Raw genomic sequence first — 22,423 nt, 5'->3', positions numbered from 1 at the left:
TGGCATTACAGGTTAGGTGTGGCAGACATGAGATAGCACATAAATTCTCTCTCAAACACTTTTAAGTGCAAAAAGGAACTGACCTCAAGTTACCTTCCTAACAGAATTTGGCATTGAATGCTGGGATCTGCATGCATATGTTAGTGACATCATCATGCATCTTGTTTATAGACATCATGGAATGTGTGTGATGATGTCACCAACACGATGCACATGCACTTCTCGATCCACTATGGGACTAGGGAGATTTTGTCCTTTTGAAGGGCAGAATCAAGAAGAAATAGATGTTTTTGACCAACTGTTGAACTGACCTGAAAAACCCCAAACCCCAAGAATCTTTCAGCTGAAATTGGTTAGAAAAACATTTTAAAGATAGCGTAGAGCCAGAGGATCTGAAATTGCAATAGCACCATTGCACCAATGGAACTGAGGTGGAGTGGGTCTAGCCATGCCATACATTGTAGGTTCAGCCAACTTATGTATACAGGAGCATGCAAGCTGTTTAATTACAGCTTGCAACACCTCAGGTATGCTGAATGGGGGCAGAAAACTGAGCAAGAGACAGAATTTATGCCCAAAATACAGAATAAAAAAATGTCAGGAAAGGGTCCGGAAAATACATGGGAGTGTGGGGGCTAGGAATTATCTGGAGAAGAGGCAGGGACCTGATGCAGCAGCAGGATATTAAAGCTACTGCTGCCTTAATGAGTTATGATGTGGAGATGCCGGTGATGGACTGGGGTTGACAATTGTAAACAATTTTACAATACCAAGTTATAGTCCAACAATTTTATTTTTAATCACTTCAGCAGTCATGGAAATTCAGCCACCGACCTTCGGGTAAGCATACTCCAAGGCGGCCTTCGAGACACACGACAACGCAAAATTGTCGAGCGGAAATTGATAGCCAAGTTCCGCACCCATGAGGACGGCCTCAACCGGGATCTTGGGTTCATGTCACACTACACGTAACCCCACCAGCGAACAAATGTTATCTGTTTTTAATATAACGGGTCATTGACTGTCTTCCTTATCTCTCTCTTTTTTTGGGGGGGTTTGTATATTCGGTGGCCTTTTTCGGTGACACCTTTCTGTCTGCTCACTGTGATTGCCTTGGCAACGGGCAGTAATCACCAGGCTTTGTTCTATGATTTTAAAATGCGAAGGATTCGAAAATGTCATTTCCACACCACCTGAGGAAGGGGGAAGCCTCCGAAAGCTTGTGGGATTAAAAATAAAATTGTTGGACCATAACTTGGTGTTGTAAAATTGTTTACAATTAATAAGCTATGGCAGCACTGGAGGCAGCAGGCAACCTGGGTAATGAGGATTGCAGTCAGGTTGAAGAAATTAGCAGCAAACTGCAGGGAGCTGGACCTTCACTGCATAGTGGCACCATGAATATCTGTATCTACCCCACTTGACAGAAAGGCCTGCAGACCAGCCAGTGCAAGCAAAGTGGACATTTGATCACTGGCCTTCAGGCTTTGGGGGACCATTTCGCAAGAACTGTGGAAACCAGCTTCTGAAAGCTTCAGGGTTACATCTCTCAAGATCTGCAGGATCAAACTGATAGCAGAAGGCATTTGATAAAGTTCCACACGAGATTATTGGCAAAAATAAAAGTGCATGGAATTGGAGATAACCTTGTGACATGGGCTGGTAATTGGTTGGGAGGTAGGAATCAGAGAATAGGGATATAAAGGGTTTGTTCTCTGGCGGGATGTGACAAGTGTTATTCCCCAAGGATCTGTAATGGGGCCTCAGCTTTTCAGCGCATATACCAATGACTTGGATGAAGGAATAGAGAGTTGTATATTCAAGTTTATGTATAGTTTGTATATCCCATTAATGTCCTGGCTGTGATGCTGAAGAGCTGTGCACTAGAAGTACCTGGCGCCCTAGCCAAGCTACTCCAGTGCAGCTATGACACTGGTATTTACCTGAAAAATTGGAAGATTGCCCAGGTATGCCCTATCCACAAAGAGTAGGACAAATCTAATGCAGCAAGTTACCGCTCTATCAGCCTCCTCCCAAACATTAACAGAGTGATGGAAGATGTAATCAATAGTGTCATTAAGTGACACAAATTCACCAATAATCTGCGCACCGACATACATGTTTGGATTCTGCCAGAACGATTTGGTACCTGACCGTATCACATCCTTAATCTAGATATGGATGCAAGAGCTGCATGCCAGGGGAGAGGTGAGAGTAGCTGCCCTTAACATCAAGGCTGCATTCAACAAAGTATGGCACCAAGGAGCTCGAGTAAAACTGTGGTGAATGGGAAAACCTTCTAGTGGCTAGAGTCATACCTGACACAAACAAAGATGATTTTTGGAAGCCAATCATCTCAGTTCCAGCACATCGTTGCAGAGTTCCTTAAGGCAACGTGCTTGGCCCAATCATCTTCAGTTCTCTCTATCATTGACCTTCCCTCTGTCATAAGGTTAGGAGTGGGGCTGTTCGTTGATAATTCCACAGTGTTCGTCCATTCACAACTCCTCCAATAATGGAGCAGCCCATGTCAAGTTACACACCATCCTGACCTGGACATATACTGCCTTTCAATCATCGTTACTGAGTCAAAAGCCTGGAATTCCATACCTAACTCCATTATGGGGGCACCCTCACCACAAGTACTGCAGTAGTTCAAAGGGAGACCCACCATCATCATCTCCGGGCAACTTAGGATGGGCAACAAATGTGATTTTGTCAGAAATCACATTCTGAAAACAAAATATTTAAAGAATTCCTTCTATTAACTGGGGATAAATGAAGTTCCCCATAGCAACTGCATCTGTTCTTGCCTACGCTCCCCTTATTTGACCAAAGTTCTTGCTCCAATCCCTTCTCCGCAACTGTGGGCATTAGCAGACCAGAGTTGGTCTTCTTCTCCTCATGTCCCTTATTCACAGGTTTTCCAATTTATCTGTATCCATATCATATAGGTCCATTTCCGTTGTGATCACGTTCTCTTTCACATGAAAGGCTGTACATGCAGGATTTACAGGTTAGTGGCTGGATTATTGCTTCTGGCTGCCAATACGTTTGTAACTGTTTTTGGAGGTTTCCTATACTTGAATACTAGGACGCGAGTATATAGACTAACATTTAGAGCCAGGACGTGCAGGAGTGAAGTTAGGAAAGGTTGCTACACGCAAAGGGTGGTAGAAGTTTGGAACGCACTTCTGCAAACAGCAGTTGATGGTAGCTCAATTGTGAACTCTAAATCTGAGATCGATAGATTTCTGTGAACCGTAGGTATTGAGGGATATGGAGCTAAGGCAGGTATATGGAGTTAAGTCACAGGTCCACCATGATCGCATTGAATGGCAGAATAGGCTTGAGGGGCTAAATGCCACTGCCACATGCTGCCTCCTGTTATGCGCGACCTTTGGGACGTGTGTCTGGGTGATGTGCCTGTCATGGTTGAATGGTGTGTGAGGCCTGTGAGTTGGGGGTGGGTGGCTTGCGACAGTAGTAATGTGCAAGGGTGAGTGGAAGTATCTGATTGGAAGAATTGAGTACTGATGGAAAGAATTTGTTGGTATGTGGGTGATGGGGGTGTAGTGTGTGGAGCAGTGGATGTGGCTAGTGGTGCAGTTGGTAGGAGATGCCACTTGACAGTTGACCTCACTCACCTTGATCACTCGTATCAAAGTATTGACTTCTTCCTGCACTACATCTGTGTTCGTGCTGCTGTGTGCCTGGCATTGACTTTGTCCCCCACTGCCTCACACTGCCTTTTGGCCATATGTCTGGAGGGCCTCTTGCCCCCCATCTCCCCTCCCCGCGGATATAGGATGTCCCTCCTTCTGTCCACCTCTTGCACCAAGGCCTCTAGTGCATCAGTAGAGAACCTTGGTGCACGCTCCTCTCGCAGGCCTGGAACCAACTCAGATCGGGAGTTTGGTGAGGTCTGACGTGCAGATTGGAGGATGTGGGATTTAGTAGTGCACACTTTTATTCAATGTTTTAACACAAGACATCAGTGTGTAAACATAGGGACAGGACCTGAATCTGTGTTTTATGTGAGCAATGTCTGATCTCCGTTCAGACTCTGTGCAGACAGCACACTTATTTTTAGCAAATAACAGGTACCGGCTACCTTTCAGAGATTTGAAGAGACATCTTCCCTTTAAGAGATTGGGGATGCCCCTGCTGGTGGAAAGTGCGAATTGCATTGAATCCTCTTGTCAATGCTGATTTCCAACGCAGCTTGCAGGTAAGTCCTCAGGCCTGACGAAAGTCTCGTCCTGCCTGCGCAGGGGCCATTGGGCACGGGGTAATAACGGATCGTGCTACCCAAGCCCAATAATATGCCCTTTCTAATTTTTTTCCCCCCTCTATCTCTAATCTGTATCACTGTACATTTATGCAAGCCATGTCATTGTTGAACCCGGCCTCTGATGTCAATAATATAGACTCGCTCTCCAGCAAAGAACTCCAGGTCTTTCATCTTATTCCTAAGACTCCTAACATTCAATTATAGAACATTGAGACGTCCATTTCCCCCACTCCTTAGACTGATGTGCATGTTTATTTTGTCATTATTTCCCGCTGTGGTCATATCCTTACATGCTGCACTCTTTCCTGCTATATCAGTGTCTGCACTTAAACTGTCATCTGCCAGCCCCGGCTCTGCACCATAACATCCAGCTTATGTATTTTTTCCATCTCCATCATATTTTATGTTCCCTCTTTCTCGGTCTGCTCTGTTGGCTCTCCCTAATACAGTTTAAATCCTCCCCACTGCCTTATTTTGCTCAGATAAAATAACGGCCACTTATTTATGGTTTTCACAGAATAATGGACAGAATTGTGGAATTCAGTCCATAGCACCAGTAAAAAAAAATCCCAGAATAAAATTTAATAAAAATGGAATTTTTACACAGTAAATCAGTGCCATAAACATCTCTTATTATTATAAAACAGTGTTTCCTCTGACTCACTGCAAATAACACCATGGGAGATCTTATTTATAAATATATATATATTATATGTATGTGCGTGTGTGTATATGTGTATATGTATATATATATATATATATATAATGTATGTATAATATGCTAAAACTATGATTAAATGAAATCAACTGAAAAGAAGAAGGTACAGTCCAGTGCTACTAGAAGCTGTCACGATGAAATAAACATTGAACGCAATGGACACAATCTGGTGTGACAGCAGGCGGAGAGTCCTTTACACAGCTGCAGACCTTGCTTTGTCAATTAAGTGATCACTTCCATTTATTAGGCATGTGTGCAGCAATAAATGACTGGACTGGTTTAGGCATTTAATCCAAGTGTAGGTGCTCTATAATGCCAAGGACATCCCAGATGAAATAGAAGTCATTAGAATTACACATTGTGTTAGTAGATAAGAAAGTCAGATATTTTCATCAATTTTTTTATCTTTTTATTTTCTCTTTTGAACAAGCTTTAGGGTTAACTTTATTATTTTAACTGACTGAGTGTTGCAGAAGACTTTCCTGTCAAGACTTTAACTTTCTTACATGTTACATCACTGTAACAACTTCCATTTTATCTGATTTTAAACAGTCACAACTGTGATGCCATCAGCTCTCTGGGGTTTTTGCAACAGGTCCTTTTTTTTTAAACATGGCTTGTTTGTTGCATGTTTTGCGACATTTCTTCAAAAAGGGTCAAAATCAATGGAGCAAAGCCCGAGACTTTTAAATATCCATCTGAGCTTTCCACATAGATAAGTAATTCCTGCTGCTCTCCAGAATGATGAGTATTGAAATACTGGGCTCTTTTATGCCTTGGTGCTGGAACAAACCTACATTTACAGCATTCCACATGGTATTAACCTATATTTCTATTTCCACTGTGAACTTAAATATTTAGTATTAATCAACAACTATTCATACTTGTGTGATATTTCTGTGAAGAATATGTTTATATCAGATGCAACTCAGTGGGAATTTTGCAAATTTCTAAAATGGTTAATTAGTTAACAGACAACATTCAAAGATAATGGCCCAAATTTCCCTAATAATAGTAACCTGAAAAAGAGTTGCAAAATATTAATTAACCATTTCACTATCGTGGCTGTCTCTAATTCATTACTTAGAATCATCCTGTTGTGTTGTTTTTGAGAACTTCATGACATATTGTTACAAAGCACCCTCTTTAAGAAAAGATAATTTTGTTATACATTGGACTCTGAATTCAAAATATCTTAATCCAAATTATCTGACACTTCAGATATTTACCACTAAATGCCCAATTTCTTTTATTACTCATTTTGTTTAATTCAAGTGATTGAATAACTCAAGTGTGAAGCTCAAATATAACTCGAGTATAAGATTATCAAGAGTAGACTATAAGATGAATGCTGGGCTTTACTGTGTCTGTGTTATTACCATTGAATGGGGTATGGAGGAATTAAATCTATTTTTGAACCCTTAGTATTACTTTGCTGATGACTTTATGCAAGGAGGTCTGTCAGATCCTACTTGATTATAAAGCTATATTCTTGTCCTGTTTAATAACTGACTGTGTTGTAATCAATCCTCAGGGAGGTGTGTGCGGCTGTGAAAAAGGCTACGTGGAAGTAATGACTCCCCATGGATTCCTTGATTACTGCACTAAAATTCCTGGACCAGAAGAGAAGAAAGCTGATGTTAAGACTAGTGTGGGGAAGAACAAGCTGGGCAATTCAAAATTCCAGGCATTTTTTAAAGGATGGTCCATTGATCCTTTTGATCCTGGTAAGAATTGTGTTAAAAATAAGCAGGAGGGAAAGGGTATGAGGCTACGGGGATGTATTACTGGAGTTAGTGATTAAAGCATGTCAACATTTAAGGATAGATTAGGTAGGTGGTAGAAGGAAAGAGGAATAAACGGGTATGGGAATAGGACAAGCACATGGGACTCAGACCACTGCTCAGTTGGAGAATAAACATTAACATGATTTGTTTGGCTGAACAACCTATTTCTGTGTTGTAATTTCTATGAAATATTCAACTGGTCTGTTCTGTGGATTTATGTTGTAAAAGGGAGAGAATGTTACCAAATAGTCTATTCATTGCATCAGTGCAGTACCATCATCACCTGTGTATATCCATATAGAATGTGTGCCATTTTCTATACTTTAAAATGTAACAGTTAGAAAAAGTTAGCATTAATACCCATTCATTTATTTACATCTCTCTGTTGCTTTTTATTACCAATTTTTGTTTAAAATATGAGTGCTGATGATATCATTGGGGAAACTGTTTTGGAGGAGCTTTTGGGCCCAATATTAGCACCCGCTATCGGGTGCGTTCCTGGCGGGGGGGCTCCGAAAATCAGGGAATCCCGGAGTAGGTCGGGAGCCCGGCTCCAACCCGCCCACTTCCGGGTTCCCCACTGACGCGCTGACGTGCGCGCGCAGCCCCCGCATGTGGGACTCCCGCAGGCAATTAAAGCCGGTGGGGTGCCACTTAACAGTATTTATTTTGGTATTTCAGGTCGTTAGCAGACCTGATTAAGGGAATATTTCAGGAGGGATGGGATTTTACAAACAACTGGGACTGTTTCCCGTACAGGGGAAACACTCCTAGTTCAAATGGACGTGTTGCAGCCATCAGCCTGTGGCAGCTGCAAAGGTCCATTGGACAGTTGCGGGGGGGAGACCCTCACCCATTGCAGGAGGCCGCTCTGTCACTTGGGACAAAGTTTGGCCTCCACCACCCTCCTCCTAACAATCAAATTCACCAACTTGCACACTTACCACGGGGTCCAGAGACATGTACCTACCTTGCGGACCCGCTCAGATGTACATCTTCCGGATGGGGGCTGCCGTAGCTGCAGTCATGATCTCCTCGGAGGGCGAACAGCATCACCAGCCTCGCCGGCCAAGCCGTCCACCTCTGACACGTGGAGCTCCACAACACAGTGCTGTGACACATCCACCTGCACAGCAGAAGGGAGGGCAACCGCAGAGAGAGATGCGTCGCAGAGGGCACTACCCTCTCCACAGGGTCCACAGACCGAGGCTCAGCTCCCTGGACCTCTCTGAGCAGCAGTGCACACGGAGGCTCAGAGTCACTTGACATGTAGTCGTGGACATCTGCAGCCTCCTTCATGCCGAGCTGCTCCCGGCTGGCCCGAGCACCATCTTCTTACCTGTCGCTGTCAAAGTCACCACTGCCCTCGACAACTTCTCCGCCTCCTTCCAGGGTGCCACCGGGGACATAGCCGACATCTCTCAGTCGTCTGCACAAAAGAGCCCTGCAAATACACCTACACCCACTCTGCAGTGACACAATGGGTGGCATCAGGTGTGGGTCTTCATTGTGATCCTCAGGAAAGGGCATTATTGCACGAACCGGACAAGATTCACACAGACGTGGCAGCAGTGGTGCCAATATAATATGTAATGTGAGTTGGTCAGAAATTAAATATAAGTAAAAACCATGACAAACCCTCAAACACCCTTGTGCATCCCCTTCATGCTCACAACACGTTTGCCTTACGCTGCCTACTGCACATATGTGATGCATGCCCTGTGGCTGCAGCACAGGTAGTGGCAGGTTGAGTGAGGCTGACCGTGAAAGAGATGCGTGATAGGGTGAGTATGAGATAGAGCCATGAGATTGTATGAGGTTTGGGTTGAGTGGTAGTGGCGGGATGAGTACTGGCGAGGTGAGTAAGTGCAGGTAAGATGAGGATGAGCTTTGAGTGGGTGTGAGGGGTGATGTGACAGAGCAGTGTTGGCAGTGCAGAAGGAGGTGTGGGGTGGGGGCGGTGATGTGGCAGACGGAGTGTAGGGGAATGAGTAAGTGTACTCACTTTGGCTGACCTACTTAGGTCATTGCAGCACCTCCTGCACTGTATGCAGGTGGGCGATATGTTGGTGGTGCAGGTGACCTCCTTTGCCACCTTGAGCCAGGCCTTCTTGGTGGCAGAGGCAGGCTGCTTCCTCCCGCCCACCGGGGGGAAGATCTCTGTCCTCCCCCTCCTCCTCACCCCATCCAGTAGGACCTGGAGTGAGGCATCAATAAACCTGGGAGCAGCCTTCCCCCTGGGCTGCTCCATGCTGTAATTTTTCCTATTTGTTGCAGCATCTGTCAGTGGAGGACTGCCCCTTTAAATAGAGCTCCTCCAGCTGACAGACCTTACTGCGCATGCGCAGTCCGCCCGCCGCGCAGCTCAGCAGCGGCGAACCCGGAAGACCAGGTAAGTGGATCCAATTGGGCTGCGATCGCGCGCGGGGCAGACTGATTTCACCGGGCGCGTTACCCACGCGCACAATTGCCCCCCCGCCGCGAACCCGCAGCCCTGGTAATATCGAGCCCATTGAGTTTGATGGCACAAAAGATCTGCACAAAGATACACAGCTAAAACTGAAATATCCTACATAATTCAGGCTATCTCTGCTGATGCTAATTTAATTCGTTTGCATGGTACAACTCAGCAACTCATCTAAGCCAGTCCCCCTGATGAGATCATATGCATTTTGTGCTTGAACAAAGATATTTCAGGAAAAATGCCTAAATGGAAATAAAGTGAGGAGGCTAAAAATTCCCTCTCACCCACTTTTTCGATGTGGTGTTGTGGCTGCATGGTTACTGTGCTAGTGCTCTTTCTAAGTGAATGAGTGCTGACCGTAGACTGGGAGAGGGGGTGACTCTGTGTCTCCAGAGCATGTTGCAGGAAATGAGGGAGCCCTTGATCTCCTTGAACAAAGACCAAAATGGTCTCGCTATAGGCTGTGAGCTCTCCCCAGATGCAGAAATAGCTTGACCCAACCTGTCTTCTGGCTCCTGGACAGTTATGGAAAGTGGGTGGAGGAATAGTACGGAAATGTTGCTATCCTGAGAGAGAGCCTCACCTTCCATGGCCTCGTCCTTCCTGAACATGGAGTGTCCATGTCCCCGTGCCCTCTGATCTGCTGGTGCACAGATCTAATTGCTTCAGTGACATGACATCTTATGTCATTTGTACAAGCTCACCAGTAACTATGCCCAATAATGTGGTGATAGTTTCAGTTGTCATTGCAGCATGGGGCTATGCTGCAGTTTGCCTTGGAATTGCCACTCTATACAAGCATGTCTGCATATTTTATAAAACAACTCTTGGCCCCCCAAATTGGACAACTGCTGGACTCCTCCGTACTACTGGTCATTTGTTAGAAGCTTCTGGCAGCTCTACCAATGACACCGCCCCTCCCCCCCACCGCCCCAACAACCTGTCTTTGCTCTGAAAGCATTCTTCCCTTAAAAGCTAGATCACAGAGATCTGTTTCCCTGACCTCAACAGCTGGGAAGGGAGGCAACTTCTCCTTCTGTTTTTTGCATGAGGCCAAAGTTGGAGGAACATAGAGTTTGTGGAGGGTTGCAGGGCGGGAGGAGGTTACAAAGATAGGGAGTACAGGCTGCATTACCACTTCCTGCTCAGCTCATCAAGCTGCAGAGCCCTTTGCCTTCCTCTTCATGCTGCTGCACTCCTCACCTGCCAGAGAACCAGACAAAAATATTGGGATTGAACTTCAACAACTGCAACATATATTCCATGGTGGTCTTCAGTTACTAATACAGTGGGAGAATGTTATACTGAGCTGTCAGCCTGCTTCAATTTTATACATGTCAAAACAGTCACCTTATGGCAAGAACCTCAAGGCCATTCAATAACGATTGCTATGCTACACTTTCTTGCTTCTACCTCCTTGTTGCTTGCCCCTTTAATCAGTTTCAGGCCTTTAAGGCTTGAAGTGCTCCCAAACTTCTTGTTGCCTGGATGGACTACTCCAGTTGTGCGCCTCCATAAACACTTCAAAATGCATGCTTTCTATTCACATCAGTGCCTTCAGGAAATCCAGGCACTCCATTCTTTCTGCAGCACAGCGCAGTTCCAGTATGTTACGTTCAAGTTGCACGTGGAGAGCACCTGCCCAGGAAAACCATCCCTTATAAATCTGTGAAGTTACATCCATCATCCATCATTTATACTTTAACTTTAAAAAATGATTGAACTCGTTGTCTCCCAAAAAATGTTGTGAAAAAAGTATCGGTTCAAAAAGGAGAATTTGATTTACAAAATAACACCTTTGGACATTTCAAAAAGCCAATTTGCGTATTCTGTGTCAAAGCTCTGGAGTTCAATGTTCTCAGTTCCGATTCATGGCTGTAAATTCATCATATCTTACAAGTACAGTGAGAGTCATTACTGTACTGGTGGTATCCTAAATGGTTTGAAAATCAGGCCCTTAGTCTCTGAAATGAAATAAACTGTTACTATTTGCAGCACTCTAGACCTAAATGAATCAATGGATACAAACTGCAACTTGAATCCATTAACCATGCTGCTAAACATATCACTGTGTTGATATATTTCATATTAGAAATATCTGTATCAGGCATATTGGTGCCTACGCTGTATTTTTTTTTACTGATATGTTTAAATGCACCCAAGGTAATTCCACTAAATAGAGATACTGTACTATCATCTTTCTAAGTTGCTAACAGCATGCATTTTTCTTTCTGACAGCTAAAGGATTCTTTATTAAAACCATAATGTTTAAACTTCAAAATCCTGAATATACTCCTTAAGTGTTATTGCCCAGTGTATGTCCTGCTCACATGTTAGTCCGTTGAATTGCTATACCAAGGTGCCAGCTGCAGACACTTCGTTGAAGAGATTGTGGGAAAATAAAGTATTTTAGGTCCGGGATTCACTTCAAGCAACCGACATCAATTTGTCATAGTAATTGGCTACATTTTAGTTTAATGTGAGCAACTTTCCTGAGTAATGTTGTGCTGCATTCCTCATATGGTTTATAAAATATATATATATATTTAAATTTTCATAGATTTCAAGCAAGATGATCCATTTAACTACTTAACTAATGCGTTGAAAGAGATATCGAGCAGGGCACAATATGATCTTGTTTGTATTTCTGTATAATTTAAACCAATAGATTTTTGTCTAATCCTTTTTTTAAAAAAGAAATTCTGCAACTTGCTTTAAATTTTCAAATACTGATCAGACACTTTATCCTATTTTCACTGGTAACAAGGGAAAGTGACTTATCATTAATTGGCATTTCTCTTGTTTGCACATACCACAAAGCCACATGTGTTGCTTAATTTCATCACTGCATTGCCAGTTTGGTACTGATATACCCACACAGATCAGCAAAATATACAGTCGCACCACACTGTTACTTTGAAAGGTCTTTTTTGTACAGGAGATATAAATTTTAAACTAATACTTGCAAAAGGTCCAATAAAAGAGCATCACTGCTGGTGTTTAAGAATTTGGGACATGAACGTATCAATTGTAAAACTTGAAAAGAAAGCTATACACAAGGGGATGTGGTGAGGAACTATATACTAGTGTTGTCCAATACGTGGCTAATTGGAAATCCAGATGTGGCACTTGTATTTTTGATTAGTAAATGAAAAATGAGTAATAAACACCATCATTGGGCATGCGCTCTTAATACTGTACACATATTCGCATGGCGTATGCATATGTACTTCAACATTTTTATGTGTTTGTTGGTAAAATGGTAAGACAAAAAACAGAGTGTGCAAGTAGTTTTTGATTGTGTAAGTGCTTTCCTTCCATGGTTACTGCTCATTGGTTATCTGCTCTCTTGCGCATCCCTGATTTTCATCGCTCCACCATCAGCGGCTGTGCATTCAGCTGCCTAGGCCCTAAGCTCTGGAATTTCCTCTACCTCTCTGTCTCTCTCTCCTCCTTTAAGACACTCCTTAAAACCTACCTCTTTGACCAAGCTTTTGGTCACTTGTCGTAATATCTCCTTACGTGGCTCGGCGTCAAATTTTGTTTCATAACGCACCTTGGGACGTTTAACTACATTAAAGGTGCTATATAAATGCAAGTTATTGTTGTTGCTAAAATGCTGTGTAACACGGCTGTCAACACCATTGAAACACCAAGAACATCATATGAAGAGGGGAATTGCCATTGTGGTCAGTTCAACCAATCAGATAACTGTTCCAGGTCAACAGAAGAAAGGAAGCCCAACTAATAATGAACAGTTGCAACAGGCTATGTCATGGGTAAGCAACACCCATCCGTGCTCTCGATGGAGTGTGGGATGGGTGTGGCGTGTCTCATTCTGGTATGAGTCAACATTCTCAACAACCACTTTGACGAAGTCAAAATACTGCTCACAACTGCTGAACAAAAAGCTAGAGGCTGCACCAAGATGTACTGTGTCTGATAAATTCATACCAGAATTCCAAACTTTGGTGAAAGAGAAAGACTGCAAGGTTTTGCACTGAATGGTGGTAGATGTTTGTTAATTAAATATACACATGTGAAATACATTTATAATTGTTGTGTGAGTGCATGTAAGGCTATTCTTGCTAAAATTCGTACATGTGGCTAAAATGGTGTCATCGTAACCACACCTGTGGCTAGTCACCGATTTCTATTGGAAAACACTACTGTATGGTCCCTTTCAGCTCTGACCTTGGATTTGGATCTAATCCAGAGTGATGGGATGAAAGTCTCTTCTCTCTGTAGCTGTAGAGCCATACATGAAATAAGTTGGGCAGTGTCAGCACAATTGCTAGTCAATTTAAATCTGCAGTAGGAAACTATCCATAATTTGATAAATTAAAATGAATTTAACAATCTCACTCGGAGAAGCCACAAAGATAGGTGGTGTGGGAAAATTATTCACAATGGTGCAGTAGGGTAGTGTATTTCTCAGGATTGAGTTAAAATGTATTGCTGGGATGGGGTTGAGGGAGCTTTTCTCTGCATCTTGACCAAACTATATTTAATATAAGAGTGCTTGAAGAACTGTTAATGTACAAACAAATTGCAAAAGTAAAAAATATGCCTTGCCTCAATAAACATAAATGTTCACTGACGTAAAGGTCTGTGTAGAGAAGACATCCTGTCAAAATAATTGTTAATATTACAATATTCTCCCAGAGGACTATACATCCAATTTTTAATCACCATTTCCTTGTTATTTTCATGTACTGTCATTCTTCCGCCCAGCATTTTTTAAATTATTTTTTTAGAATGAATAAATTGACATCCAGGGTACTAGAGACGTAAGCACCATTTGAAATTCATTTTAAAATTAGATGTATATATTCATAATTTGTAGCTAACAGGTTATTATTGATTCTATCACCAACAATCCCAAATAAAGGCATACCTAACTCTTTTTAAATTCTAACTAATATATGACTGTTTGCCATATAAATTTTAGTTATCATCTCTTGTTTCTTACTGAAATTTTACATCACTGATCAGTTTTTTTCGGTGACTTTAGATCCTTGAACTGCAGTTGAACTGGTGGAATGTATGTATTCCTATATGCATTCAAAACACAGAGTTCAACAGAGGAAGCACTGCAGACTTGCTGTTCTGACTCATATTACATTATCTAGATTATGTTGCTTACAGGTAACATTGTTTGCTATATTGCTTTTCTTTTGTGGAGGGGGTACTTGGTTTTACTGCAGATCTGAGATCCTTCGCAGTGAGATGATTCATAATGGGCTGCCATAGACTGGTCTTTTAAAATTCTTTATGTAATAGATGCTAGAGCCTTTAAACATTAATCATTTCTAATCCATTGCTGTTAACAGGATTCACTGCAGATTACATAAAATGAATGACTCCAGTGGTGCTCACTGATATTTTCCTTTAATGGAGCAGTATTTTCCATTATCTAAATTTCATATGAATCTTGTTGCACTGGTTACTTTGTGAAATCTGAAGTAGATCAGATTTAGACAATATGAAGAAAAGGTTCCAGACAGTTCAGCAACAGAGCTACTAAACTTTCTACTGAGTCTTGCTGGTTATGGATGCTTATGCAAGGGGATTAAGATGGATAAGGCAAGTGAAAGTACATTGCTGACATGGAGAAATAATATTCAGTGCACACTGTAGTGTGTTGAGCAGAGGCTACAATTTTGTATTGTCACAAGTTGGGAACTGTTTAGAATTTGCACTTCTTGATTGTTGTCCAATTTTCGTTCAAGGATCGAAAATGTCTTAAAATCTGATCAATTTAGGTAAGATGATAGACAAGTCAGACAGTGTATTCATGGCAGCAGTGGCAGGGGGATGGGGGTGCGGGGAGGCACTGAATGCATTGAGCCAAAATCCAGAAACATGCAGAAACATTGTGAAGTGCTTCACTAGCTTCTGATTGTGTTTAGATTAAGTTGCTATTTGGAGCCGTAGAAATGGAAAAGTGCAACCGCAGGCCCATCTAAGTTTCCGTGCCAGTATTGTTATGAGTTGGCTAGTAGGAGATGGCTATCTATCCAAATGAAGGTGAATGGGTGAAGCAGTCCCCGAGCAGTTTTATGGAGTGGTTGTTGACAGAACAATAATATAGCAGTTAAGGTTTATACCACTGAAGTTGTGGTGGTTGAAAATCCCCTGGTCATGTTGCACCTTTGATGCTGGTGTGGAACAATCTCTCACAAATGTATAGCACAGCACTGCTGGTTCCATAGAAACTGGAGTGAAACCACATGAAAAAGGCAATATTATGCTAGTGTGTTGCATCGGGTGTGGTATAACTGAGGATGGTGTACTGTCAGTTTTAAAGACAGCCTGCTTTGCCATCTTTGCTGTTTAAATAACTTAAATGAGTTAAAAACAGAAAATGCTGGAGAAGTTCAGCAAGTCAGGCAGCATCTGTGGAGAAAGAAACAGAGTTAACGGGCATCATTTTAGCACCCGGCGGGGGGGGGGCTCCGAAATCGGGGAATCCCGGAGCGGGACCAGAGCCCGACTCCAACCCGCCCACTTCCGGTTCCCCACTGACGCACCGGCGTGCGCGCGCAGCCCCCGCTGGTGGGAATCCCGCAGGCAATTAAAGCCAGCGGGATGCCACTTGAAAGTATTTATGTTGCTTGTTCAGGTCGTTTACAGACCTGATTGAGCTGTTTTATTCGGAGGGGTGGGATTTTACACTGAACTGAGACTGTTTCCCATACTGGGGGAAACACTCCCAGTTCAAACGGAGGTGTTGCAGCCAGCAGCCTGTGGCAGGTGCAAAGGTGCATTCGACAGGAGGCCACTCCGTCACATTGGACAAAGTTTGGCCTCCACCACCCTCCTCCTAACAAGAAAGTTCACCGACCTGGAACTGCAACCCCGGTGTGAGGACACACTTACCTACCTTGCGGACCCCCTCAGATGTACATCTTCCGGATGGGGGCCGCCGTAGCTGCAGTCATGACCTCCTCGGAGGACGAACAGCCTCGCCGTCCACCTCTGACACGTGGAGCTCCACAACACAGTGCTGTGACACATCCACCTGTACAGCAGGAGGGAGGGCAACCGCAGAGAGAGATACGTCGCAGAGGGCACTACCCTCGCCACAGGGTCCATAGACCGAGGCTCAGCTTCCTGGACCTCTCTGAGCAGCAGTGCACACGGAGGCTCCATCTTCTTACTTGTCGCTGTCAAAGTCACCACTGCCCTCAACAACTTCTCCTCCGCATCCTTCCAGGGTGCCACCGGGGACATCGCCAACGTCTCTCAGCCGTCTGCACAAAAGAGCCCTGCAAATACACCTACACCCACTCTGCAGTGACACAATGGGTGGCATCATTTGTTGGTCTTCATAGTGATCCTCAGGAAAGGGCATTATTGCACAAACCAGACAAGATTCGCAAAGATGTGGCAGTAGTGGTGACAATATAATATGTAGTGTGAGTTGGTCAGAAATTAAATATAAGTAAAAACCATGACAAACTCTCAAACACCCTTGTGCATCCCCTTCATGCTCACAACACGTTTGCCTTACACTGCCTACTGCACATATGTGATGCATGCCCTGTGGCTGCAGCACAGGTAGTGGCAGGTTGAGTGAGGCTGACTGTAAAAGAGATGCACGAGAAGGTGAGTATGAGATAGATCCATGAGATTGTATGAGGATTGGGTTGAGTGGTAGTGGCGGGATGAGTACTGGCGAGGTGAGTAAGTGCAGGTAAGATGAGGATGAGGTTTGAGTGGGTATGAGGGGTGATGTGACAGAGTAGTGTTGGCAGTGCAGAAGGAGGTGTGGGGTGGGGGCGGTGATGTGGCAGACGGAGTGTAGGGGAATGAGTAAGTGTACTCACTTTGGCTGACCTACTGAGGTCATTGGAGCGCCTCCTGCTTTGTATGCAGGTGCGCGATATGTTGGTGGTGCTGGTGACCTCCTCTGCCACCTTGAGCCAGGCCTTCCTGGTGGCAGAGGCAGGCCGCTTCCTCTCGCCCGCCGGGGGGAAGATCTCTGTCCTCCCCCTCCTCCTCACCCCGTCTATTGATACCTGGAGTGAGGCATCATTAAACTGGGAGCAGCCTTCCCCCTGGGCTACTCCATGCTGTAATTTTTTCTATTTGTTGCAGCATCAGTCAGTGGAGGACTGCCCCTTTAAATAGAGCTCCTCCAGCTGACAGATCTTACTACGCATGCGCAGCCCGCCCGACGCGCAGATCAGCAGTGGGGAACCCGGAAGACAAGGTAAGTGGATCCAATTGGGCTGCGATCGCGTGGGTGGCTGACTAATTTCACCGGGCGCGTTACCCACGCACCCAATAGCCCCCCCTCCGCGAACCCGCAGCCCTGGTAACATCGAGCCCAACGTTTCAGGTTAAAGACCTTTTGTCTGAACTGGAAGAACTGGAACTTCGACCTGAAATGTTAACTCTGTTTCTTTCACCACAGATGCTGCCTGACTTGCTGAGCTTCTCCAGCATTTTCTGTATTTATTTAAGATTTCCAGCATCCACAGTATTTTGCTTTTAACTTAAATGAGTTGGCTACCTGATCTTTTCAATCATTAGGATTTCACTTGCAGATGGAGATTTAGTACAGCTCTGTTTATGCTTTCAGGTACATATGCACTGAACCCTGCTTTCTATACTGTGTATGACCAATATAACCACAGATGATTTCTTGCATTTATTTCAAAAATCTACCTGATATATGCTGGAGAATAACTGGAGCATTGCAATCACAACCCACACATTTTTAAAAAATTATTCTCGGATGTGTGCAGTGCTGGCGAGGCCACATTTAATATCCATCCCTAGTTATCCTGAGAAGGTGCTGAGTGGCCTTCTCCTTAAACTGCTGCAGTCCTTGTAGTGATAGTGGTCCCACAATGGTAGTAGATAGGGAATTCTAGGATCTTAACCTTTCTACGATAAGGGAAAGGTGATATATGTTCGTCAAAATGGTGTGTGACATGAAGGGGAAGTTTTAGGTGATGGCACCCCCACAAAACTGATGCTCTTGTCCTTCTCGCTGGTAGAATCCATCACTTATCAGAATGATCAAGACTGTGTTAAAAACTGGTATAGCATCTTGAGAGGAAATGCTGGTGCTTTATCCATGCAGTAAACTTTTACCCAAAGCTCAGAAGTGCACCATTTACTCTAGCAGTAAGTACGTTTCCATTTCCTTCACCATCTTGGTTTCTATGTGTGAGATTGTCAATATAATGAACAGTTTTATGTTCTGGCCACACTCTTGGAATGAACTGGATATAAACTGCTCATTTCACAGAAAACCCACTCAGGCAGCACAGATGGAAGGTTTTCATTTCACTTGTCTTGGCTGCATTCAAACTCGGGGTCTCAGAGGTAAAATGACAGCGTTCTGGCTCACCGCACCACCCATTTTCCCTTTCAAAATCCAAAAGCTGTTATTGCCGGAAAACAAATAATTATTTGCCCAACAACTTTGATGGAATACCAGACCCCAAACCATTATTGTCGTGAGGAGTAGAAAATTACAGCTTTTTAGTCAAGTTACTAGTTAAAATTATTCCTACTCGTTGATTCTATTGAGCTGTGAGCTTCTTTTGCAGCTGTTCCATTTGGCACATTCTGCATTGTCCAAGGCCTTTCGATGTGGTGCTTTTTGAGAGAAAACCTGAAGAACTCTGTGAACGTCAGAACAGTTCTTCACACACAATAGTCTTTCGATAAGCTGAATAAACTCTGATCTGTTTATATTCTCTGTAGATTGGTACAAAAACCACCTTCCTTTTTAAATGTTAAATCAATTTAAATAAAATCCTTTGTTGTATTTTTTTACATTTTCCTTGACAGATGGTAAACCAAAGGTCTGGGTGTATGGAGTATCTGGTGCTGTAGTAGTCCTCGTTATCTTCATTACTGTCTTGTCGTATCTGGTCTGGTAAGCATAGAAGACTAATCAATTTTTATTTCTAATGTTAAATGCAAATGAGTTCTCCATCATTCTAACAGCAAAGAACTTCCAGAAACCAAATGTACTAAAATAGCTTTATTCTCATTTTCGTGACTAGATCGTTATTTTAGTAGCTAAAGTGTACTGTGCGATTGCAGTAACATTTCAGCTAAGTGACAACCCCATTCTTTTTTGTTTCAAAACTTAGTTTTGGAACTCTTTAAAGAATAATATATTTTGTGACGCAAATACAGTAAAAGATCAGTCAAATAAATTGTTTCTGTGCTGTTTTATAACAAGACAAACCAAGTCTTTGTTTTAAAATGATTGTTACAGCGTGAGATTGCTCATTAAGGTGGGTCGGAATCAGCCAGATTCATAACTTGCCCATAAAACATAAAATCCTAAAATGTTTATTAAAATGTTTATTAACTCCATGAGGACTTGATTTACTTGCACACCCCATGTAGCTCCACCTGTACAAATTAAGCTGTTGAACAGTATCCAGTGAGCTTTGATAACTTTGTCAATCTAAATCTGCCTGTGACACACCATACTTCCATGCTTGACTTTGATTTTGAAGTATAAACTGACTTGGCAGATTGCAGTATAACTCAGGTCTGCAGGCAGAACATTGCACAATAGAGATACCAATCTGCATTCAGTGTCTGTAATATAAGAACATAAGAACATAAGAAATAGGAGCAGGAGTAGGCCAATCGGCCTCTCGAGCCTGTTCCGCCATTCAATAAGATCATGGCTGATCTGATCCTAACCTCAAATCTAAATTCATGTCCAATTTCCTGCCCGCTCCCCATAACCCCTAATTCCCTTTACTTCTAGGAAACTGTCTATTTCTGTTTTAAATTTATTTAATGATGTAGCTTCCACAGCTTCCTGGGGCAGCAAATTCCACAGACCTACTACCCTCTGAGTGAAGAAGTTTCTCCTCATCTCAGTTTTGAAGGAGCAGCCCCTTATTCTAAGATTATGCCCCCTAGTTCTAGTTTCACCCATCCTTGGGAACATCCTTACCGCATCCACCCGATCAAGCCCCTTCACAATCTTATATGTTTCAATAAGATCGCCTCTCATTCTTCTGAACTCCAATGAGTAGAGTTCCAATCTACTCAACCTCTCCTCATATGTCCACCCCCTCATCCCCAGGATTAACCGAGTGAACCTTCTTTGCACTGCCTCGAGAGCAAGTATGTCTTTTCTTAAGTATGGACACCAAAACTGTATGCAGTATTCCAGGTGCGGTCTCACCAATACCTTATATAACTGCAGCAATACCTCCCTGTTTTTATATTATATCCCCCTAGCAATAAAAGCCAACATTCCGTTGGCCTTCTTGATCACCTGCTGCACCTGCATTCTAACTTTTTGATTTTCTTGCACTAGGACCCCCAGATCCCTTTGTACTGCAGTACTTTCCAGTTTCTCGCCATTAAGATAATAACTTGCTCTCTGATTTTTCCTGTCAAAGTGCATAACCTCACATTTTCCAATATTGTATTGCATCTGCCAAATCTCCGCCCACTCACCCAGCCTGTCTATATCCCCTTGTAGGTTTTTTATGTCCTCCTCACTCTCTACTTTCCCTCTCATCTTTGTATCATCTGCAAACTTTGATACGTTACACTCGGTCCCCTCATCCAAATCGTTAATATAGATTGTAAAGAGTTGGGGACCCAGCAACGACCCCTGTGGAACACCACTGGCTACTGGTTGCCAGTCCAAGAATGAACCATTTATCCCAACTCTCTGCTTCCTGTTAGATAACCAATCCTCCACCCTTTCCAGAATATTACCCCCAATCCAGTGATTCTTTATCTTGAGCAATAATCTTTTATGTGGCACCTTGTCGAATGTAATGTAAGTCTTCATCAGAAATGTAATAGATAATTACTGTTTGTTTCTTTTAGCCAGGACTGATGTCCCATGTAGATGGATCTGTGTTCTATTTGAGACATGTTTCTGTTTACCAGCAATATTAAAGTTTGAGCATGATTCGTCATTATTGCCATTGTTTTTCTTTTGCAGCAAGAAACCAAAGCAGCAGACACGTCCAGCTCCCCAGCAGAAGCCTCTGACTTTAGCCTACGATGGAGATATGGACATGTAATGAGTTCAGGAGAAGAAACTCCTTGTTCTGTTCATATTAATAGGATGACAGAAGCCTTAACCCTACTTCAATGTCACAAACACAAGCAAAGGAGACAAAGTAGTTTTATTAACTACTGTATTTCTGAGGGGAGAAGCAATTCTCAGCAACTGCAAATGTGCTTTTATATAGAAATTTGAAAGCCAAGAAGCCAAACATAAATGAAAATGATTATTAGAATTGGATATATATATATAGTCATTCTTTAAAATGTTTAGTGTATGAAATGAATACCAAGACTGATTATATAGCATTCCTTGTTCAGTTTTCATATTAACAAGTGAGGGAAAAATTTGCATAGAATTTCTAGTACAAAGGTATGAAGACAATCCAAATGAAACAATATTGCATTTACAATCTGCTGTCTGTAAATGTATTTCTGAAGGCAAACACTGCTTATTGCTCAACAGTGGCCGAAAAGGGACTTTTTGAACATTCTGTGGAACACTCTGCACTATATTAGTGTATCATGATTTCTTGCATTTATTGAACAAACAAAAATCTACTATGTACAGTGTATGTACCAAGGATTTCAATATCACACAAAACTTGTTCTTTTCAAGTGACTTCCTCTGAAAGAGAAAAGTACTGGTCTTATCAGAGAAGAGATGCAAAAAAGTTACGTTGTGGAGCCTTAATGAGTATTTTGTAATGAATGTCTTCTCTCTAATGAGATAAGGCTGAACATTTAATTAGAAATTAAGGTGCTCCTGATAGAATAGTAAGAATCCTCAACAGGTGAAAATGTTTTTTCAATAGAGAATAATAAATGGTTCACATATTTCTGGCTTCAGTTCCATTTCTAATTCTTATGATGTGTAAGACTTGACCAACTGTAAATAGTAAGTGTTGGCTCTACACCAAATGAGATAGCTCATTGAGTGATTAAACATTTCGTTCGCATATTTTCAGGATTTTCTAGTAAGCCATTGTTTGCCATTCCACATGGTACATCTAAAGTGGCAAGACCCAGTAAGTAATGATTTTTATTTTCATTTGAAAGTTTTATGACAAAATAAAACAACCCTGCACTGAGGTATTTTAATGATGGTTTCATTATGGTTTGAGCACAAAAGATAG

The 22,423-nt window shown here is 42.7% G+C and overlaps 1 protein-coding gene across 3 annotated transcripts in view; it reads left to right on the top strand.

The window, feature by feature from the left end:
- Positions 1–22,124, top strand: part of thsd7ba (thrombospondin, type I, domain containing 7Ba) — a 646,137-nt gene extending 624,013 nt beyond the window's left edge. Inside the window, exons 26-28 of one of the 3 annotated variants that reach the window (XM_067987207.1) lie at positions 6,547–6,739; positions 19,077–19,164; positions 21,223–22,124. In XM_067987207.1, coding sequence (XP_067843308.1) covers positions 6,547–6,739; positions 19,077–19,164; positions 21,223–21,304 — 363 coding nt within the window. In that variant the 3' untranslated portion in view covers positions 21,305–22,124. Of the gene's footprint in view, positions 1–2,954; positions 3,017–6,546; positions 6,740–18,274; positions 18,405–19,076; positions 19,168–21,222 lie in introns of those variants that run through there. The other 2 variants (XM_067987208.1, XM_067987209.1) reach the window with 2 other exon arrangements.
- Positions 22,125–22,423: the final 299 nt, after the last annotated feature.

The sequence above is a fragment of the Heptranchias perlo genome, chromosome 7 (genome assembly GCF_035084215.1).
Source record: "Heptranchias perlo isolate sHepPer1 chromosome 7, sHepPer1.hap1, whole genome shotgun sequence".
Classification (NCBI taxonomy): domain Eukaryota; kingdom Metazoa; phylum Chordata; class Chondrichthyes; order Hexanchiformes; family Hexanchidae; genus Heptranchias; species Heptranchias perlo.
The sequence above is the reverse complement of the archived record's forward strand: the minus strand, read 5'-3'. Positions and strand labels throughout refer to the sequence as shown.